General features: G+C 29.6%; 3 protein-coding genes across 6 annotated transcripts; 2 read left to right on the plus strand and 1 right to left on the minus strand.

Annotated features, from left to right (window-relative positions):
- The first annotated feature begins 626 nt into the window (after positions 1 to 626).
- LOC123261640 (phosphatidylinositol transfer protein beta isoform) lies at positions 627 to 6,251 on the plus strand. Of its 2 annotated transcripts, none has more exons than XM_044723338.1 (7): positions 627 to 977; positions 1,099 to 1,207; positions 2,146 to 2,176; positions 2,596 to 2,859; positions 2,957 to 3,034; positions 3,585 to 4,035; positions 4,493 to 6,251. In XM_044723338.1, the coding sequence occupies exons 2-7, from the start codon at positions 1,191 to 1,193 to the stop codon at positions 4,555 to 4,557; spliced, it is 906 nt and encodes a 301-aa protein (XP_044579273.1). In that variant the 5' UTR covers positions 627 to 977; positions 1,099 to 1,190; the 3' UTR covers positions 4,558 to 6,251. The 2 variants fall into 2 exon arrangements, with proteins under 2 accessions (XP_044579273.1, XP_044579274.1); XM_044723339.1 differs by having other exon boundaries at positions 660 to 977; positions 3,585 to 3,965; positions 4,520 to 6,251.
- A 1,637-nt stretch (positions 6,252 to 7,888) lies between these two features.
- LOC123261638 (short-chain specific acyl-CoA dehydrogenase, mitochondrial) lies at positions 7,889 to 12,116 on the minus strand. 2 transcript variants are annotated; one of them, XM_044723333.1, is made up of 4 exons: positions 11,960 to 12,116; positions 11,780 to 11,873; positions 9,703 to 10,826; positions 7,889 to 8,320 (listed from the first exon to the last, which is right to left on the minus strand). In XM_044723333.1, the coding sequence occupies exons 1-3, from the start codon at positions 11,979 to 11,981 to the stop codon at positions 9,719 to 9,721; spliced, it is 1,224 nt and encodes a 407-aa protein (XP_044579268.1). In that variant the 5' UTR covers positions 11,982 to 12,116; the 3' UTR covers positions 7,889 to 8,320; positions 9,703 to 9,718. The 2 variants fall into 2 exon arrangements, with proteins under 2 accessions (XP_044579268.1, XP_044579269.1); XM_044723334.1 differs by having other exon boundaries at positions 8,308 to 8,322; positions 9,709 to 10,826.
- Positions 12,117 to 12,403: 287 nt separating this feature from the next.
- Positions 12,404 to 17,915, plus strand: LOC123261637 (protein unc-45 homolog B). 2 transcript variants are annotated; one of them, XM_044723331.1, is made up of 3 exons: positions 12,404 to 12,683; positions 13,781 to 14,541; positions 15,684 to 17,914. In XM_044723331.1, exons 2-3 carry the CDS (start codon positions 13,789 to 13,791, stop codon positions 17,751 to 17,753), a joined length of 2,823 nt encoding a protein of 940 aa, XP_044579266.1. In that variant the 5' UTR covers positions 12,404 to 12,683; positions 13,781 to 13,788; the 3' UTR covers positions 17,754 to 17,914. The 2 variants fall into 2 exon arrangements, with proteins under 2 accessions (XP_044579266.1, XP_044579267.1); XM_044723332.1 differs by lacking the exon at positions 12,404 to 12,683 and adding an exon at positions 12,823 to 12,888 and having other exon boundaries at positions 15,684 to 17,915.
- The last annotated feature ends 9 nt before the right edge of the window (positions 17,916 to 17,924 follow it).

Here is a 17,924-nt window from a genome sequence, read left to right on the forward strand (position 1 = left end):
CGGGAAAATTTTCAATTTCAAAAAATAGTTAACCAGCCATACTTGTCACTTTATCCTCCACACATAGTATAAATAAATAAAAATATATATACATATTAATAAATATTATTCTCACAATCGAATATCGACAAATATATCCATAAATTTTCCCCAATATATATATATATATATATATATTTAAAACAAACAATTAAACAAAAGGAGTTATCGTAACATATAATAACAAAAGAGAACAAACAAGTATTGAGCGTGTCAGTGAATAAAAGTAACGAGAAGAGATAGACAGCAGGCAGCAGTCATCGGATTGCTCCGTATACTATACTCCGTATACAAAACTCTACCGGACAAAAGGCGCAGGTGACAAAAGGGAGCGAATGACGTCACCCGACACTACACACACAAATGCTACACAACACATTTATCACGCGAGGGTGTAGAGTATGTTGTTGATGCTCCGTCACAAAGAGTGGAAAGTGGAAGTGGAAGTGGAAGTGATGCTGGTGGTGGTGGTGTGGTGGTAGTATGTAGTGACAAAAATAGAGAAGGAGTAAACGTTGTATTAGACAGTTGAATGCATGTACACTGTACAGTGAGTACCTACGTGTCGTTAAATAACGTAGTCGTTGGTTGGCTGAGCTGGTACATCTGTCCTTTTCCGTGGAGGTCCTTCCTGCAGCAGCCAGCCAGTGACAGGCATTGGCGCGGACGCGTGTTGGTCATAGAGTGTGTCCGGGATTTGTGTCAGTTCCTCTAGCCGCACGGGGAGTTACTTTGTGTCAGTGCTGCAGAGTGTACGTATTTTAGCGTTAAGTGTGTAAGTATCACACTGCGGTCCCGAAGGTAGATAAAACTGAACGAACGAGTCGAGGCCGTGGCCAGTGCCAGTAAGAATTTACCGAAGGTCGAGGGTGGTGTAGTCTTTGGACACTAGTGATTTGGAGTTAGTGTGCTCCCATCATTCCGTTTCTTAATACTCTGTACGTTATTATTATTTTCATTGTATTTTATTATAATTATTTTATTGTTCAGTGGATTAACTGCTGGCAGTTTGTTCAACCAGTAACTAATTAAGATTATTTTTTATAATATTTTGTTTAGCCAAGGAGAGCCTGGTGTGAAGATTGAGAGAGCGAGCGAGCGATAATTAGACATCTAGCTGGTATACGGTCCATGTGATCTAGTGACTAAAAATGCTCATCAAAGAATTGTGAGTGATTTACCAATCTAAGTATTTTAATTATTGTTATAAATCACTACCGCGGCTTTGTTAACTCAAGTTGTAAGCTTACTACGTGTCTTAGTCATGCTGAGACAAAATTATTATGAGAGATATATATGTATATATAGTATGTGTAGAGATTTTTATTTTAAAAAAATATTATCGTGTGACGATGTTTCCGGGCACGTTCCGTCAAACACGTAGGCCGAAGCTAAATTTTATATTTTTACTATTTTTTAATTTTAGGGAATAATTAATATGTGTACCTTATTGCTAATCTTTAATGGATAGCGTGTATCGGAGGGGTTGGCCTTCATCACCCCTCGTTTTGCTTCCCCATTCTGCCACTGGTGGCCTAAAAAAACTATATTTTACATACGGTTTTTTTAGTCCTTACGTCAAATCATCTGCTGGTGATGATCAAGATCCTAACTCGGAATCTCTATTCAAATTTAAACCTAATATTTGAATATAAATGGAACTGCTGAGACTTGGATTAATAATGCGAGAATATAATGTCAATGATAGTTAATTTAGGACAGGAGGCAGTAGGCCGGATGAAAAAAAAATATATATCCTTGTAAATATCCTTATGACGTGGTGGTATCGATTTTTAGTTTGACTTACAATTGGCGCCCGGCGATCTGCCAACGTGACTATCACTTAAACTTAAAAATCAAGTCGTCGAGGACAACACGACCGAGTACTTGTCGTGATTAGGGAGCAAGGTCGCTCCAAAAAATCCAACCTAAGGCCACATTTATTATATTAATTAATTAGTTATCATTGATACGAGTTTGAGTTTTAATAAAATTCGGCGGATTCACCATTATTTTTTTTTTAATCTTAAGTAAATATTAATGTGTATTTACTTTTTTGATAAGTATGAAATAATTATAAATTAAATATTTTTCTTTATGTTACAGCCGCGTCACCCTGCCACTTACTGTTGAAGAGGTATGTCATAAAATAGCTATCCACAGACTGTCATTAGACTGTATTACCGTATACTTAAATTGATAATACACCTTTTGGCAAAAAAAAAAAAAAAAAAAAAAAAATGACAAATATAAAACAATTAATATAATAATTGCTTCTTTAGTGACACTGCACTAATTACTTGCTACTTACTAAATCTATAATTAATATTTTTTTAAATGCAACGTAATCTACTTTATTATTAAGTAATGATACTAAAAAAATTCCACGTCACGTTTTAACAAAATTTTTTAATTTAATTATTTAATTTAAATTTGATTATTTAATTTTTTTGAGTAAAAAAAAAAACTGTAATTTAGTTATTTGTTTGTCTGAAAGAAGTTTTTTTTATTTTTATTTTTGCTCAGTTTGTTATAATAATGTGTAATTTTTTTTAGTACCAAGTGGCTCAGCTGTACTCAGTAGCAGAAGCTAGTAAAAATAACACAGGAGGCGGAGAAGGTATTGAGGTACTGAAGAATGAACCATTTACGGACTACCCACTGTTAGGAGGTAAATATTCCTCGGGACAGTACACCTACAAGATTTACCATCTAGCAAGCAAAGTACCGGCGTACATACGTGTCCTTTTACCAAAGAGCTCGCTAGAAATCCACGAGGAGGCATGGAATGCATATCCCTACTGCAAAACAGTAATAAGCGTTAGTATTTTATTTATTAGTCATCTCTATAAATATTTTTAGTATGTCACTTTGATTGTCATTTATAACAATTAAAAATTTTATTTTATGCCCGCAGAATCCTGGATACATGAAAGATAACTTTTTTATTATGATTGAGTCATTTCATATTGCTGACACCGGCAATCAAACCAATGTGAGTTTTATAAATTGATTTAATCATCTTTAGATACTTTTTATAATTACTACACTGAAAAAAAAATTTTTTGTCTAGAAAAAAGAATCGTTTAAAAAAAATTTTGGTTTTTTGACAAAAGAACATTAAAATCTATCATGATAATAAAATTGTGGCATTAATTTTGATAGATCAACAAATGAATTAACAAATAGATTTACTTGAATTAAACAAAAAATAATTCGATCAATTTTTGTGACAAGAAAATTTTCTCAAGAGTAGAATTTTTTTTTCTCAGTTAAAAAATAAAATTTTTTAACAGGAGTTTTGTTTAGATATTTTTGCTGAAATTTTAAAATTTCAAAATTTGGCCAAACAAAATTCCTGTTAAAAAATTATATGATAATTAAATAAATCCTTTACGTTGAAAATATCTCAGAAAATGCCCCAACACAAATCCTGTTAAAAGCGAAACTCGAAATTCCAATTTTAAGATGTCCATCACTGAAGTTTAAATTTGGCACACTCTAATAATTACTCTATATAAATTTTTATGTATTTTTATCTGTAGGTCCACGAATTACCTCCAGAAAAATTAAAAATTCGTGAAATAGTACACATAGACATTGCGAATGACCCGATAAACAGCGCAGACTACAAGGAAGACGAAGACCCAACGAAATTTAAGTCTGAGAAAACAGGTCGAGGGCCGCTGGTTGGCAAGGAATGGAAGAACAATGTGTCACCGGTTATGACGTGCTACAAACTCGTGACATGTGAATTTAAATGGTTTGGATTGCAAACCCGTGTTGAGAGTTTCATCCAGAAAGCTGAGAGACGTCTTTTCACCAACTTCCATAGGCAGGTCTTCTGCTGGACAGACCGCTGGTACGGACTAACAATGGAAGACATCCGAGCAATTGAGGACAACACCAAGGAAGAACTCGACAGGGTAACTGATTTATTGATCAATTTTAACTCTTATTTTTTACTGCTCAATCTCAGCTTGTTTTATTTTTATTTATTTATTTATTTTTTTTTTTTTCATCATTCTCGTTACAAAAATATTCTATAGAGGTGCGTACCCGGAAAGAACAAGATGATACTGGATATCATCCTAGATTAAACTCAATCATATCTGTGGTGAAAAAAAATTTCAAGTAGTAGCTAGAAAAATTCAGATTATACTGCGCAATATCTAGATTATACTCATTATAATCTAGATTATACTCATTATAATCTAGATTATACTCATTATAATCTGGATTATACTAGCTACTATTTGAAATTTTTTTTCACTCAGTATAATCTGGGATGATATCCAGTATCATCTTGTTCTTTCCGTGTTACGCACCTCTATAAAACTTTTTTGTAACGAGAATGATAAAAAAATAAAAAATAAATAATAGCACCTGTGCATAGAACGAGTACATATTAAATTATAATAATAATTTTTCTTATAAAAAATAAATTTAATAATAAAAATATTTATTTATTTTATTACAGCAAAGACACGAAGGCGAAGTACGCGGTATGCGAGCTGATGAATGAACCCACGGTCGAAGTGTCTAGCTACTTTTAAATAACCTTAAGTTTATTTTCCCTATCCTCAATATATTAGACACCGAGAGAATGATTTAAAGAAGTAAAATACAGCGAGAAAGAGAGAGCGATCGAGAGAGAGAGAAAGAGAGAGAATAAGAATAATAATAAAAAAATGTAAAAAAATTAATATCTTAACGAATGTATTACTATTAATAATTGTTCGGTCCACCACAAAGTGATCCCTTTCACGTAAGACAGTTTTCCTCAACAAAACTTTTATTTAGATATATAAATATATAAATATTTATCAGTGTCTAATAACAATTAATTATATTTTAATTTATTTACAATTTACGAATTATTAAAATGAAAAAAAAAAAAAAATAATAAACGTATTAGATAAATGTATTTACAGTCAATGATTAATATTAATTCAAATACAATTGTGTAACGAGACGTGAGAAAAGAAAAGTAATGATTAATAATGCACTAGTAAGATCGTTTGATCAATACTAGTACGAGTAATAAGAGTTTAAATGATGATAAAAAAAAAATAATAAATGTAATACACATCCACGTACACAAAAGTTGAGTTTAAAATTTAAAATGTCGATACAAATATAGTTAATTAATCAATTGAATAAATAATTATTAATTGATAGTGTAGAGTAGTTAGTAATAGTTATGGACATTTGTTAACTGGCGATCGAGCTGATAACGAAAGCAAATTAATAGGACAAGGATGTTAATCATCAATGATTTTAAAAATTTTTAAATAGTTGATTCTTGTATTACTAATAACTACTTTAATGACACTAATTTAAAAGTCCAAAATAATTATAATTTATACATATTTTTTTAATATTTTAAATAATAATAATATTAATAATAATAATAATTATTATTGTTATTATTATTTACATGATAATGTGTCATGTCTTTGCTATTATTAATAACTTTTTAATGCGCATATTCTTATTTTTTTATTAGACAAAATCGATTAAACGATATCGCAAGTAAGCTTCTGCAAATTCCTTAGTAATTTACTAGTATCGTTGATCATTTTGTTTATTACCATTTATTACGAGCATTGTAAGTTAAATAACAGTATATTATTTACAATATTAAGTGATAGTTACAATGCAGCTCATGCTTACGTCAACGATATGAAAGTAAACAAATTTTAAAAATGAATCATAATTAATTGTAATAATTATAGTGAAAAAAGAAAAAAATAAAGTGTCAAGATTGTGTTAGAATATATTTTCAAAAAATTTCGTCTTTGTGTATTGATGGCAACAATAATAATAATTATTATTATAATCTTATGATAAAGAAATAATTTCCTTGATCCGCGAGTTGCGATTTATCAATTTAACAAATAAAAAATCAGATTTCAATAATAAAAAAATTTTCAATGTTACTTGAATGTCGAGGCTGCTTGGAATAAAAATCTAAATATTATTATTCTTATTATTTTGATTGGTTCATGAGAAAAAATTAGAGTTATTGAATAAATATTTAGATATTTAAATGTACTACAAATGTAAATTAATCTTCGTCTAAGCGTGAGTTAATTATACCCGCGGGTATTATGTAAAGTTTTAAAGAATAAAAGATTTAAGAAAAATAAAATTTTAAATGGAGTAAAAAGTTGAGAGTATAACAAAGAACTGTATTAGAATATTATGAAGAAAAAAAATTATGATGATAAACAAATAATAAGAGCAAGACGTTGTACATATATATAATAATAACAAAGTTACTGAAGCACTGATAGAAGGATTTATTAACTATTAATAATTTAATTTATTTGAAGACAATTATTTGATTTATTAAATTTTAATAAATATTTTTTAATATTTAATAAATATTTATTTTGGAGGAAAGTACATTTATTAGTAGTTAATAAATTACTTATTAACTAGTAATAAATATTTGTTAACTGTTAACAAATATTTATTAAAATTAAATAAATAATTTATTTGTTAATAAATATTTATTAAATCTTATAATGTTAAAAAATCATTTATTAACAGTTAATAAAGCTTATAAAATATAAATAAATCCTTCTATCTATGTGAGGATATAAAAAATTAATAAAAAGCATACAATGAAATTCAAGGGATTTAAATACATAATAATGATGATGCGTGCGTTAATTAGCTTCGTTTGCATTCCGATGAGAGAGTACTTGGTACCAATACATTTGAATACATTACGATCTCTGTGAATTTAATTACTAATTACAATTACTATTACTATTACCATTACTGTTATTAATTATTTAATTATTAATTAGTTAATTATTTTAAATTGAAATTACTTAAGCCAACTAATGCTTGTGTTTAAAATGTTTATTGCTAGCGGAACGTTAACGTTATCTTAAACCGGTCTAACAAATCAACTAAGTAAAGTAAAGTTATTCAATACAAGTCATGTAGGTAATTACAGTATTTAAACTTAAGCAAAGTCTACAATTAGATCGGAATTGTCATCTGCACAATAAAATGTTATTTAAAGAAAAAAAAAATATGATAATTGTAATCAGACTAACATATGTAACAGGTACCTCTCTCTGACTGTAAAATTATTTTTAAATAGATTAATATGTAAGTCAATAATTACTTTATTTAATGCTAAATAAAACAACTGAATTTTCTTTGCCAGCGGCTGTTGTAATTCGCATTGATTAATTATTGAAATGATAAATGGTTAGAGTGTTTTAAAATAGTCAGAGGTTAATTAATTAATAAAATAAAAAAGGCTTGTGCTTATATAATTAATACAAAATTAATAATTCGGGAAAAAAAATCGTCAATAAAATAAAATAAAATGTTATTAATATTTTGAATTGAATTTCACTGTGCGCAATAAGTCTATATGTGTCCTAGTAATAAATTCCATATTTTAGCAACAATTTATCTGTTCTTAATTAAATTAAAATTAATTATTAAATTATAAAAAAAAAAAACGTTTAAATTATGGTTCTTGCCCACCGCAATGCTGCCAAAGCTCCGATGATTTAATCCTTATAAAATGTATGTAAGTGTACGTACATAAAAAAACAATTAAATCTAAAATAGGATATACAATGTCAAAGTCACGTGATCGTGAGGCTAATAAAATTCAAGAGTATCTATAGCAAATCACAAGGTGTTTATTGATTCCTTGAAATCTTTCAATATCATATATATATAATATATATGTGTATATAAAAGCATCTTCTGGATTTATTTATAGTCTTCCTTCTCCACAATTTTTTTTTTATTACTTTTATCCTACCATTCTATAAATATATACGTGTATAAAAATTATTCTTAAACATAATTTATATAAAATATTGCATTGATCAATTACACTTAATTTTTTTTTTTTTCAATATAAGTATAAAAAATATTTTTGGCTCTTAAAATTACATTTAAATATAATATCAAAGATTATAATTCCATGTTATTGTTAAATCGCGTCCATGACTTGAAATGTCAAGTTCGAAGAATTGGGACAAGGTTCTGTTAAAAATATTAAATTATAATCTTAAAATTTTTTCAATATTTACTTAATCGAAAATAATTAATAAAAAATTTCTCAAAATATAACGATTCAATAAATTTATCAATAAATAAAAACTAATATAAAAAAATTTATGCTCACCAGGTACAAATTTTTGTTGATATAATTCATCAATAAATTTCAAATAAATAATTTAATTTTTTGACGCAACCTTATCAAAATTTCAAGATCAATTTCGTTATTATTAAAAGGGATAGCCACTGTGAGGGTCGAAAAAATAGGTGATTTTCGGGAATTTTTTTGACTGGGATAATAAAGGAATTTGGGGATCGGGTTTTTTTGTTTCATAAAGTATATATTGAAGATCATTCTCCTAAATTTTAATTAAAAAATATCTTGATATTGCAAAGTTATAAGCATTTGTGTGGAGTAATTTTATTTTAATTCATTAAAACAAATCGACTTTAATAAATTAATAAATATAATTTTTGAATTATAAATTTTAAGATAATTGGTTTTTTGAGAACATTTTTAGGTAGATTTTGTTAGAAATCTAACTATTGCATTAATTCTCATGGTGGAATTTTCACCTGATTTTGCTATCATATGTCATAATTAGTCAAATAAGTTCCAAAAACACCATTGGTTAAAAAATTTATATATGTATATATATGTAATATAACCAGCCTTGTCATCAGGATATCTCGAAAAGTTTTCAACCGATCTTGATGAAACTTGGTACACATATTATTTGGGTAATTACCGAGGTCGAGTTCGAAGATGAGCAAAATCGGTTAATTAGTTTAGAAATGGCGGCCATTTAAAATTTTGTAAATTTCAAGTTTTGTAACTTTAACCGTGAATAACTTTTGACTGACAGAAAAGAGCACATTTCTGGAAACTTTATGGTGAAGCTGATTATATTATCTTCAATTTGACCTATAACACTTATACTTTATGAAGATTTTTATTAATTTTATGGGCCATTCAAAAATTTTAAAATAATGAAAACTTTTTTTCAAATGTCGTTTTTTTAGAATGACTTTTAAACAGCTTTACCAAACGATTTCAAAAACTAATCAGCTCTTAACATCAAAAAACTACGTCGATCGCTGCCAGACCGGTCAAAATCGCTTGATTCGTTTGTGAGATATCGTTGACGAAAAAAATCGAAAAAAAGCGTTTTTTTTTAAACGAATTCCGAAATTTTTTATCTGATCAATTCACGGTTTAAAATTCATCATAGAATTCAAAAAAACTGCATCGACTGTTGTCAACTACGTGATAATCGATTAACTCGTTTAAAAGTTATTGCGGATTGAAAATTAAAAAATTACATAAACATTTTATATTCAACAAATTAAATAACATGAATAAAGAAAATCTCATATCACACGAAATCTATCTTCCATTTCGGGTGAGGCCGAATGGCATTTTATTTTTTTAAGTATAATAAAATTGCAAGTGTCAATCAACTAGGCCAGTGTCAATAACTGGGTCTTTTACCTTAACTCGAAAAATATTCGGAATTTTCATATAAAACTCTAGATACATATTTTTGAATGCATAAATTTTGATTTGATAAAAAAAAAATTTTTTTTTTTTCAAGTTTCACAGTAGCTATCCCCTTTAAAAGCAAAAAAAAAATCAACCTGAGACACCGTATTCCTTAGCAATATTACCAGCAATAACGAGTCTCTGGATCTCAGAAGTGCCTTCATAAATCTCAGTAATCCTAGCGTCTCTGTAATGACGCTCAGCCGGCATATCTGAGACGTATCCCATTCCACCGAGGATTTGGATGCACTGATGAGAGCAGTAAGTAGCAGCTTCGGAAGCCGCAAGTTTCGCCATTGCGGCTTCTTTGGTAAAAGGTTTCCCAGTATCTTTTAAATAAGCGGATCTCCAAGTCAACAATCTCGCACTTTCGAGTCTCAGCGCCATGTCTGCAATTTTCTGCTGAATTGCCTGTAGCTTCATGATGGACTTCCCAAACGCCATACGCTTGCTGGCGTAATCGATAGCACACTCAAGCGAGGCTTGAGCGATACCAAGTGCTTGGCTGGCAATGCCGATTCTTCCCGCATCGAGGGTCATCATGGCAATTTTAAAGCCCATTCCGGGCTCGCCAAGAATGTTTTTTTCTGGAACCAGACAGTCCTCGAACATCAGCGAGCAAGTACTGCTAGCACGGATGCCTAGCTTGTCTTCTTTCTTGCCGATCTCCAAACCTTTCGACGGCCTGTCGACCAGTATCGCGCTGATTCCTTTGTGCTTCTTGGACTTATCCGTCGTGGCGAACAGTACTATACCTTCTGCTTCATTGGCGTTAGTAATCCAGCACTTGGTTCCGCTAATTCGATAGCCATCGGGTTCCTTTTTGGCCATCGTCGAAGCTGCGCCCGCATCAGACCCGTTCCCCGGTTCACTCAATGCAAAACAGCCAACCTTTGAGCCGTCTGTAAAGGGTACTATGTATTTTTCTTTCTGCTCCTGGGTACCAAACTTCTCGATTGGACCCAAGTACAAAGAATTGTTCACGCTCATTATTACACCCGCGCTAGCACATCCCCGAGAAATTTCTTCCATCGCGATTACGTACGCCATGTAATCCAAGCCAGTCCCACCAAGAGACTCTGGAGTTGCAATTGACATCAGTCCTAGCTCTCCCATTTTTTTTATTTGATCAGCTGGATACTTGTGCTCTTTATCAAGCTGTCCTGCTATTGGTTTCAACTCAGCTTCCGCAAAATCTCTAATTTTTTATTTTTTTTATCAAGAAAAATTTTAATTAGAAATTACGGTACACTGAGAAAAAAAAATACTTTTATTAAGAAAATTTTCTTGATACAAGAATTTATGTTCTTGAAAATTTTCAAGTATATATATTCTTAGTTCAAGAAATTGTTAAATTGATTGAAATAATTTTTACTTAATTTAAATAAAGCTATTCTTTTGTTTATCTATTATCCAAAGATAAATATTGATGTTCTCTTTAGAAATTAATAATTAATAATAATAATAGAATATTTGATCGTCAGCGAGCTTCTTGAGACAAGAAATTGTTAATTGAGCAAAATTATTTTTTTTTCTCAGTGTACTTATTATTTTATGATACTGAAATTGAGTGACATCTTGATAATTTTTTATGAAAATTAAAGTAGCAAGTATTTAATAAATTTTAGAATTTTTTATGACATTAAAGCTAGCAGTCACTAGAGAATTTTTAATAAACAAATTTGTTCAAAAAAATTACTCTTAAAAAATTGCATTTTTTATTTTTTTTAATTTCTACGTCAGTTTTTTTTTAAATTTTTTTTTGCCATAATTTATTTAAAAAAAAAAATTATTAAATATCATCTAAATTTATTTTCATAATTCTTTTAAGAAATAAATTAGTGCAAAAAAAATTGACTTGTAGAAATTTTAAAAAATTAAAAATGCAATTTTTTTAAATTAATTTTTTGGAAGAAATTTTTTTGTTAAATAAAATTATAAAGTTGTGAAATTACTGCTAATTTTAATGTTAATTTTTTTAACAAATAAATTACAAGAAACATTTATTTAAAAAATTCTATCTTTATAAGATCTAAAAAATAATAAATTTTATTTTTTTTTTTAATAATTTTCTAGGAAAAATTAAAAAATTAACAAGTATCTACTAATTTGTGTAATTTAATTTCGAGGAAATAAATTAAAGTAAATTACCTGACAGTTTTTTGGAGCATACGATGAGTTTCAGGGAGACTTGATATTGAAGTGATCCATCTTCTGTCATGTAATTTGTTAGCTGTCCTAAAACCTGGAAAAAACATTTATTTTAATTTGTCTCAATTATACAGGTGAAAATAAATTAACACTGATGATAAATAAAATATAATAATATACCTAAAGTTCTCAAGCAGTTCATTGTGAAGATTAAATACAGTTGAAATATTTTTAATTAATACATTAAAAAGTTGTTACTTCCTTTACTTTTATTTTTATTCAATATGTTTGTGTGAAGTTCCAAAGATCAAATTTGATACTCGTAACATCATCTGTGAGAAACTATATCAACTATAATAACATAAACAAAAATGACTCTTTTGTAATGGTTTAAAATTTAACCAATCAAATTTGAGATAAAAACGCGGCAAAATTTAAATATTAATTAAAGTTGAAAATTTTTAATTGTTAATAAAAATAAAAAAATTATATAATATGGTGGTTAAAATGTTTTAAAAAATAATTGTTTAATTAGTGTTTGATGAAAAAAATTTGTGAGTGTTAATAGATCTATAAATAAGTACCAAAATATATATTTTATTAATGAGTGATATTGAAATAAAATACACAACCTAAAAATAATCTAGGTATGTACATCATCATCATGCAATTGGTTTCTTGAAGCGCACAATTCTTTATTTAGACTTTAGTTTTTGTATGTACATTATTGTGAGTTAAAATAAACTATGGAAGCTGATTCTAGAGTCGTCTAGATTATTCTCTAAGTATTTAAAAGTAATGCACGGTTGGGGACTATTCAGATACTGTTTTGCTATTTGACATACAAGTTTTATCTACAAACAATATTATTACAACTATTTATTTATATTGTTAATTATTAAAGGTATTTATTTGTTTTTATTACTCTGTTTAATTTAGTTTTTAACAATTAGCTTTGTTCAATAATTTATTTATTCATAAATACTTAATTTAATTATCATACTAAAGATGGAAGACAGCAGACATTTGACAATTGATTTATTTTTTTTTTTTATAATTAAATCAAGACAATTAAATTTACTAAGCAAAGTGAAATTGAAGGCATAAAGGTTTACTTTAAATATTTAAGAACATATTTTTTAAATAATTTTTTTTACCTTGTTATTTATTTATAAAATCTCAGAAATTATTATAAGTATGTCTGTTACTTTCAGTGTCATGCTTAATTTTCATAATTTAATAAATTTTAATTGAATAATATAATTTAATATTGATCATTTAAGATACTGAAATTATTAAACAGCTGATTATTTTTTATTTTCTTTTTTTTTTTAACAAAAAAATTATACAAAAATTAACATTTAACATTTAACAAAAATAAAATAATCTTTTATTTTTAAAATCAATAAAAAATTTAAGTTAAAAAATATTTTTAAAAAATTACACTTCGAATTTTTCAAATTATTTTTTTCAATAAAAAAAAAATTTTAATTTAATTTTCATAAAAAAATGTGTAAAAAATTATCTACCATCTTTAGTGTGAAAATTATTCGCTACACAAAAATTAAAATTTATAATACTAAAAATTTTTAATGTTTTGATTTTTTTTCAATTATTAAATTAGAACAAAAAAATATTTTTAAAAAATTGCACCGACAGTTTTTAAAGTTTTTTATCAGTGAAAATTTTTTTTCTTTTTTTTTTGTAGTCATTTTTTCAATAAAAAAATTTTTAAATGTCGGCTAATTTAATTTTCATTTAAAATTTATGACATTAAAGCCAGCAGTTACTTTACAATTTTTGAATTTTATTTAACAAAAAAATTTGTTCCAAAAAATGATTTTAAAAAAATTGCATTTTTAATTTTTTTTCTGATTTTTTTTTGCCCTAATTTATTTATTAAAAAATTCTTAAATTTACTAAATAAATGCTAAATTAATTATCATTAAAAATTTTTTTAACTTGATTACTCAATAAAACTAATTAAATAAAAATTTTCAGAGTAAAAAATGACGAAGACAACACAATCAGCCTTGGAATTAAAAGAAAAAGGTAATGAAGCTTTTCAAAAAGGTAATTGGGAAGAAGCATTGTCTTACTACACAAATGGCCTCAAAATAACTCCAGACGAGACTGCTGAGAAAGCTGTTTTCTACAAAAATCGAGCGGCTGTTTATTTGAAGCAAAAAGATTACGAAAAAGTCATCAAAGATTGTGATGAAGCTTTGAAGATAACACCAAGTGATCCCAAAGCATTGTTTAGGCGTTGTCAAGCTTACGAAGCTCTGGGAAAGTACGAGGAAGCTTATCGCGATGCACGTTTCGTTGTTAATTCGGATCCTTCAAACAAAGCCATTCAGCCAATTCTTGCACGGTTGTTCGAAATAGTCGAGGAACGGCTCCGTCAAAATTCACGCACTTCTGCCAAAGTCTCACAAATGTTCGACGTCGCGTTCAGCCTGGAGAGTGACAAGGAAAAGCGCGCTGCTGCTTTGAATAATTTGCTGGTTCTGTCTCGAGAACGTGCTGGCGCAGAAATTATGTTCAAAGATGGTATTATTACAAAGATACTGAAACTCTTGAAGATTGATAAAAATAATGATGAGATTATTACTTCGTCCATAAGAATAATTGCTGAGTTGTGCAAAAATAATGTTGAACGTACTGAGATAAGTATTCGAGAAATAGGCATACCCTGGTTTTTGGAAATGATTAATAGCAACAATGAAGAGAGAGTTAATGCTGCTCAATATTGTATGCAGGTAATTTATTTATTTTAAATATTTTATTTTTAAAAATCACTCATCTACATTATTAAGAGAATAAGCAAAATTTTATAGCCAGTATATTTATATGATAAATTGGGTTTTTATGGTTAAATTTGGTATCGTTGGAAAAGTGTTGACCTGGAATTGTGTTTTTTCATGATTTCATATCATTCTCACCAATAGTCAATTTATGATGATAAATATTCAGGCTGCATTCGAAAATAATTTATCTCTAGATCAATAATTAAGAAATGACATTGTATCTTGTGAATTATTGACATTTTTAAAGATATAAGCTCATCCCGATGTTACACTCATCGAGACCTTTCATTTGAGTACCCACATCAATTTTTCATATATTTTATGTATTTATATATATATATATATATATTACATATATGTATATATGAAAAATATATCAAAAATGCATGTGGGTATTCAAATGAAAGCTCTCGATGAGTGTAATATCAGAATGAGCTTATATCTTTAAAAACATCAATCGTTAAGAAATTACATTGAATCTTGTCATCTAATGATATTTTTAAAGATATAAGCTCATTCTCACATTACACTCATTAAGATCTTTCATTTAAGTACCCACATCAATTTTTCATATATTTTATATATTTATATATATTACATATATGTATATATGAAAAATATATCAAAAATGCATGTGGGTACTCAAATGAAAGCTCTTAATGAGTGTAACATCAGAATGAGCTTATATCTTTAAAAACATCAATCGTTAATAAATTACATTGAATCTTGTCATCTAATGATATTTTTAAAGATATAAATAAGCTCACTCTCATATTACACTCATTGAGACCTTTCATTTAAGTACCCACATCATTTTTTCATATATTTATATATATTATATATATATATGTATATATGAAAAATATATCAAAAACGCATGTGGGTACTCAAATGAAAGCTTTTGATACGTGTAACATCGGAATGAGCTTATATTTTTAAAAACATTAATAGTTAAAAAAGTACAGTGAAATTTAATAAAATTCATTATTTAACAAAGCAAAATTTTATTTATTTCTAGTTCACAAGTCCCGGCAGTCACATAGTGACTGCAAGGTTACTAGTAATTTATTAATTAATTAATTAATTTTTTTCAGACTGTTCTAAACAGTTACAGCGGATTGGAAAACAAGCCCGACGCAAAACCAAAACAAGAGCTCTGTGAAAAATACAAGAAAGAAATCGATACACTATTATCCTGCTTGGTATACTCCATAACAAACCGTACAATAACAGGACTTGCTCGAGATGCAATTATCGAATTGATAATGCGTAACGTGCATTACTCAGCATTAGATTGGGCCGAGCAGTTGGTGAACATCAGAGGTCTCCAGCGACTAATGGAAGTAGCCAGCGAACTCGAAGAATACAAATACGAATCAGCTATGAACATAACTGCTTCAACTCGTACAGTTGTCAGCGTTTGTCTGGCTAAAATTTACGAAAACATGTACTACGACGCGGCTAAAGAAAAGTTCTGCGCCGCCATCGACGAGTTTATAAAAGAAAAATTATTAGATCCAGAAGTAGAGTCAAAAGTTCGTGTTACCGTTGCAATAACAACTCTACTCCTAGGTCCCCTTGACGTGGGAAATTCTATCGTCGCCAGAGACGGAATCCTCCAGATGATCCTAGTGATGGCCAGTACCGATGACCTTTTGCAGCAGAAAGTCGCTTGCGAGTGTATCGTAGCAGCCGCTTCTAAAAAAGACAAAGCGACTACGATCATCAGTCAGGGTGTTAATATCCTAAAAAAATTGTACCAGTCCAAAGATGACGCTATCAGAGTCCGCGCTTTGGTTGGTTTGTGCAAACTCGGAAGCTCAAGTGGTACAGATGCGTCAGTAAAACCATTTGCCGATGGAGCAACGAAGAAATTAGCCGAAGCTTGCCGTAGATTTTTGATAAATCCAAAAAAAGACAAGGACATGAGGAAGTGGGCGGTGGAGGGTCTTTCTTACTTGACCTTTGATGCGGAAGTAAAAGAAAAATTAATTGAAGACAAAGGAGCTCTTCACGCGATGATCGAGCTTGCTAAGTCTGGAGACAAGTCTGTTGTCTACGGCTGCGTAACTACTCTAGTTAATTTATGCAACGCCTATGACAAGCAAGAGATTATTCCAGAGATGATGGAGCTTGCTAAATTTGCCAAGCAGCATATACCAGAGGAGCACGAATTAGATGACCCGGACTTTGTTACTAAAAGATTGGTTGCTTTGGCAAAAGAAGGAATCACTACTGCGCTAGTTGCTCTGGCTAAAACAGACAGCGACAACAGCAAGGAACTGATAGCCCGGGTTTTCAACGCGATATGCTCCCAGCAAGAGGTCAGAGGCATGGTGGTCCAGCAGGGAGGAGCCAAGGCTCTGCTGCCCTTGGCATTAAATGGAACCAAGAAGGGAAAGAAGCAAGCTGCTCAAGCATTGGCCAGAATTGGCATCACTATTAACCCAGAAGTCGCTTTTCCAGGTCAGCGAATCATGGAAGTCATCAGACCGCTGCTGAACTTGTTGAGCCAGGACTGCTCGGCTCTGGAGAACTTTGAAGCGCTGATGGCGCTTTGTAATATTGCGGGGGTGAATGATGCCACTAGGAAGCACATGCTCAAGGAAGGGGCGTATCCTAAGGTTGAACATTACATGTTTGAGGATCACTTGATGCTCCAAAGGGCTGCGGTTCAGGTTGTTAATAATCTGGTGATGTGTGAAGATGCTATCAAGCTCTTTGAAGGTGATAATGATCGGGTGAAGTACTTGGTGATTTTGTCCAGCGATGAGGATCAAGAGACTAGTCTTGCTGCTTCAGGAGCTCTTGCTATGCTCACTGGGGTTAGTAACAAGGTTTGCCAGAAGATATTCGACAGTCGAAATTGGCTTGAGTCTATTCATTTCCTCTTGGCTAATCCCAATTCTGATGTCCAGCATCGGGGGGTTGTTATTGTGGCGAATATGATTAATAGTACGAAGGACACTGCCGCGAAGATTATTGATACGGATATTATGGAGATTCTCATGGCGCTTATCAAGAGCGAGGATGTGAAAAATACAAAAATTAAAGATGTTGCGGCTACTGCGCTGGAAGCTGCTGCTAAGTGGAAACTTATTGAGAAGAAACCTGATGAAATTAATGAACCCAGCACGGAGAATCATCTGGAGTCGGTTGAATAATTTTTATGTGTACTTGATTTTTAATGACAATCATTGCTTATTTAAGTTAAATAATTAGCTGATAATTTTTTTAGGAATAAGTAATTAAAATAATGGATTAATCTATCAAGACTTATGATCAATTGTTGAAGAATTGTTGCTTTTATTTATATTATATATATTGTATACTAA

Source organism: Cotesia glomerata, linkage group LG3, assembly GCF_020080835.1.
Source record: "Cotesia glomerata isolate CgM1 linkage group LG3, MPM_Cglom_v2.3, whole genome shotgun sequence".
NCBI classification, from domain to species: Eukaryota; Metazoa; Arthropoda; class Insecta; order Hymenoptera; family Braconidae; genus Cotesia; species Cotesia glomerata.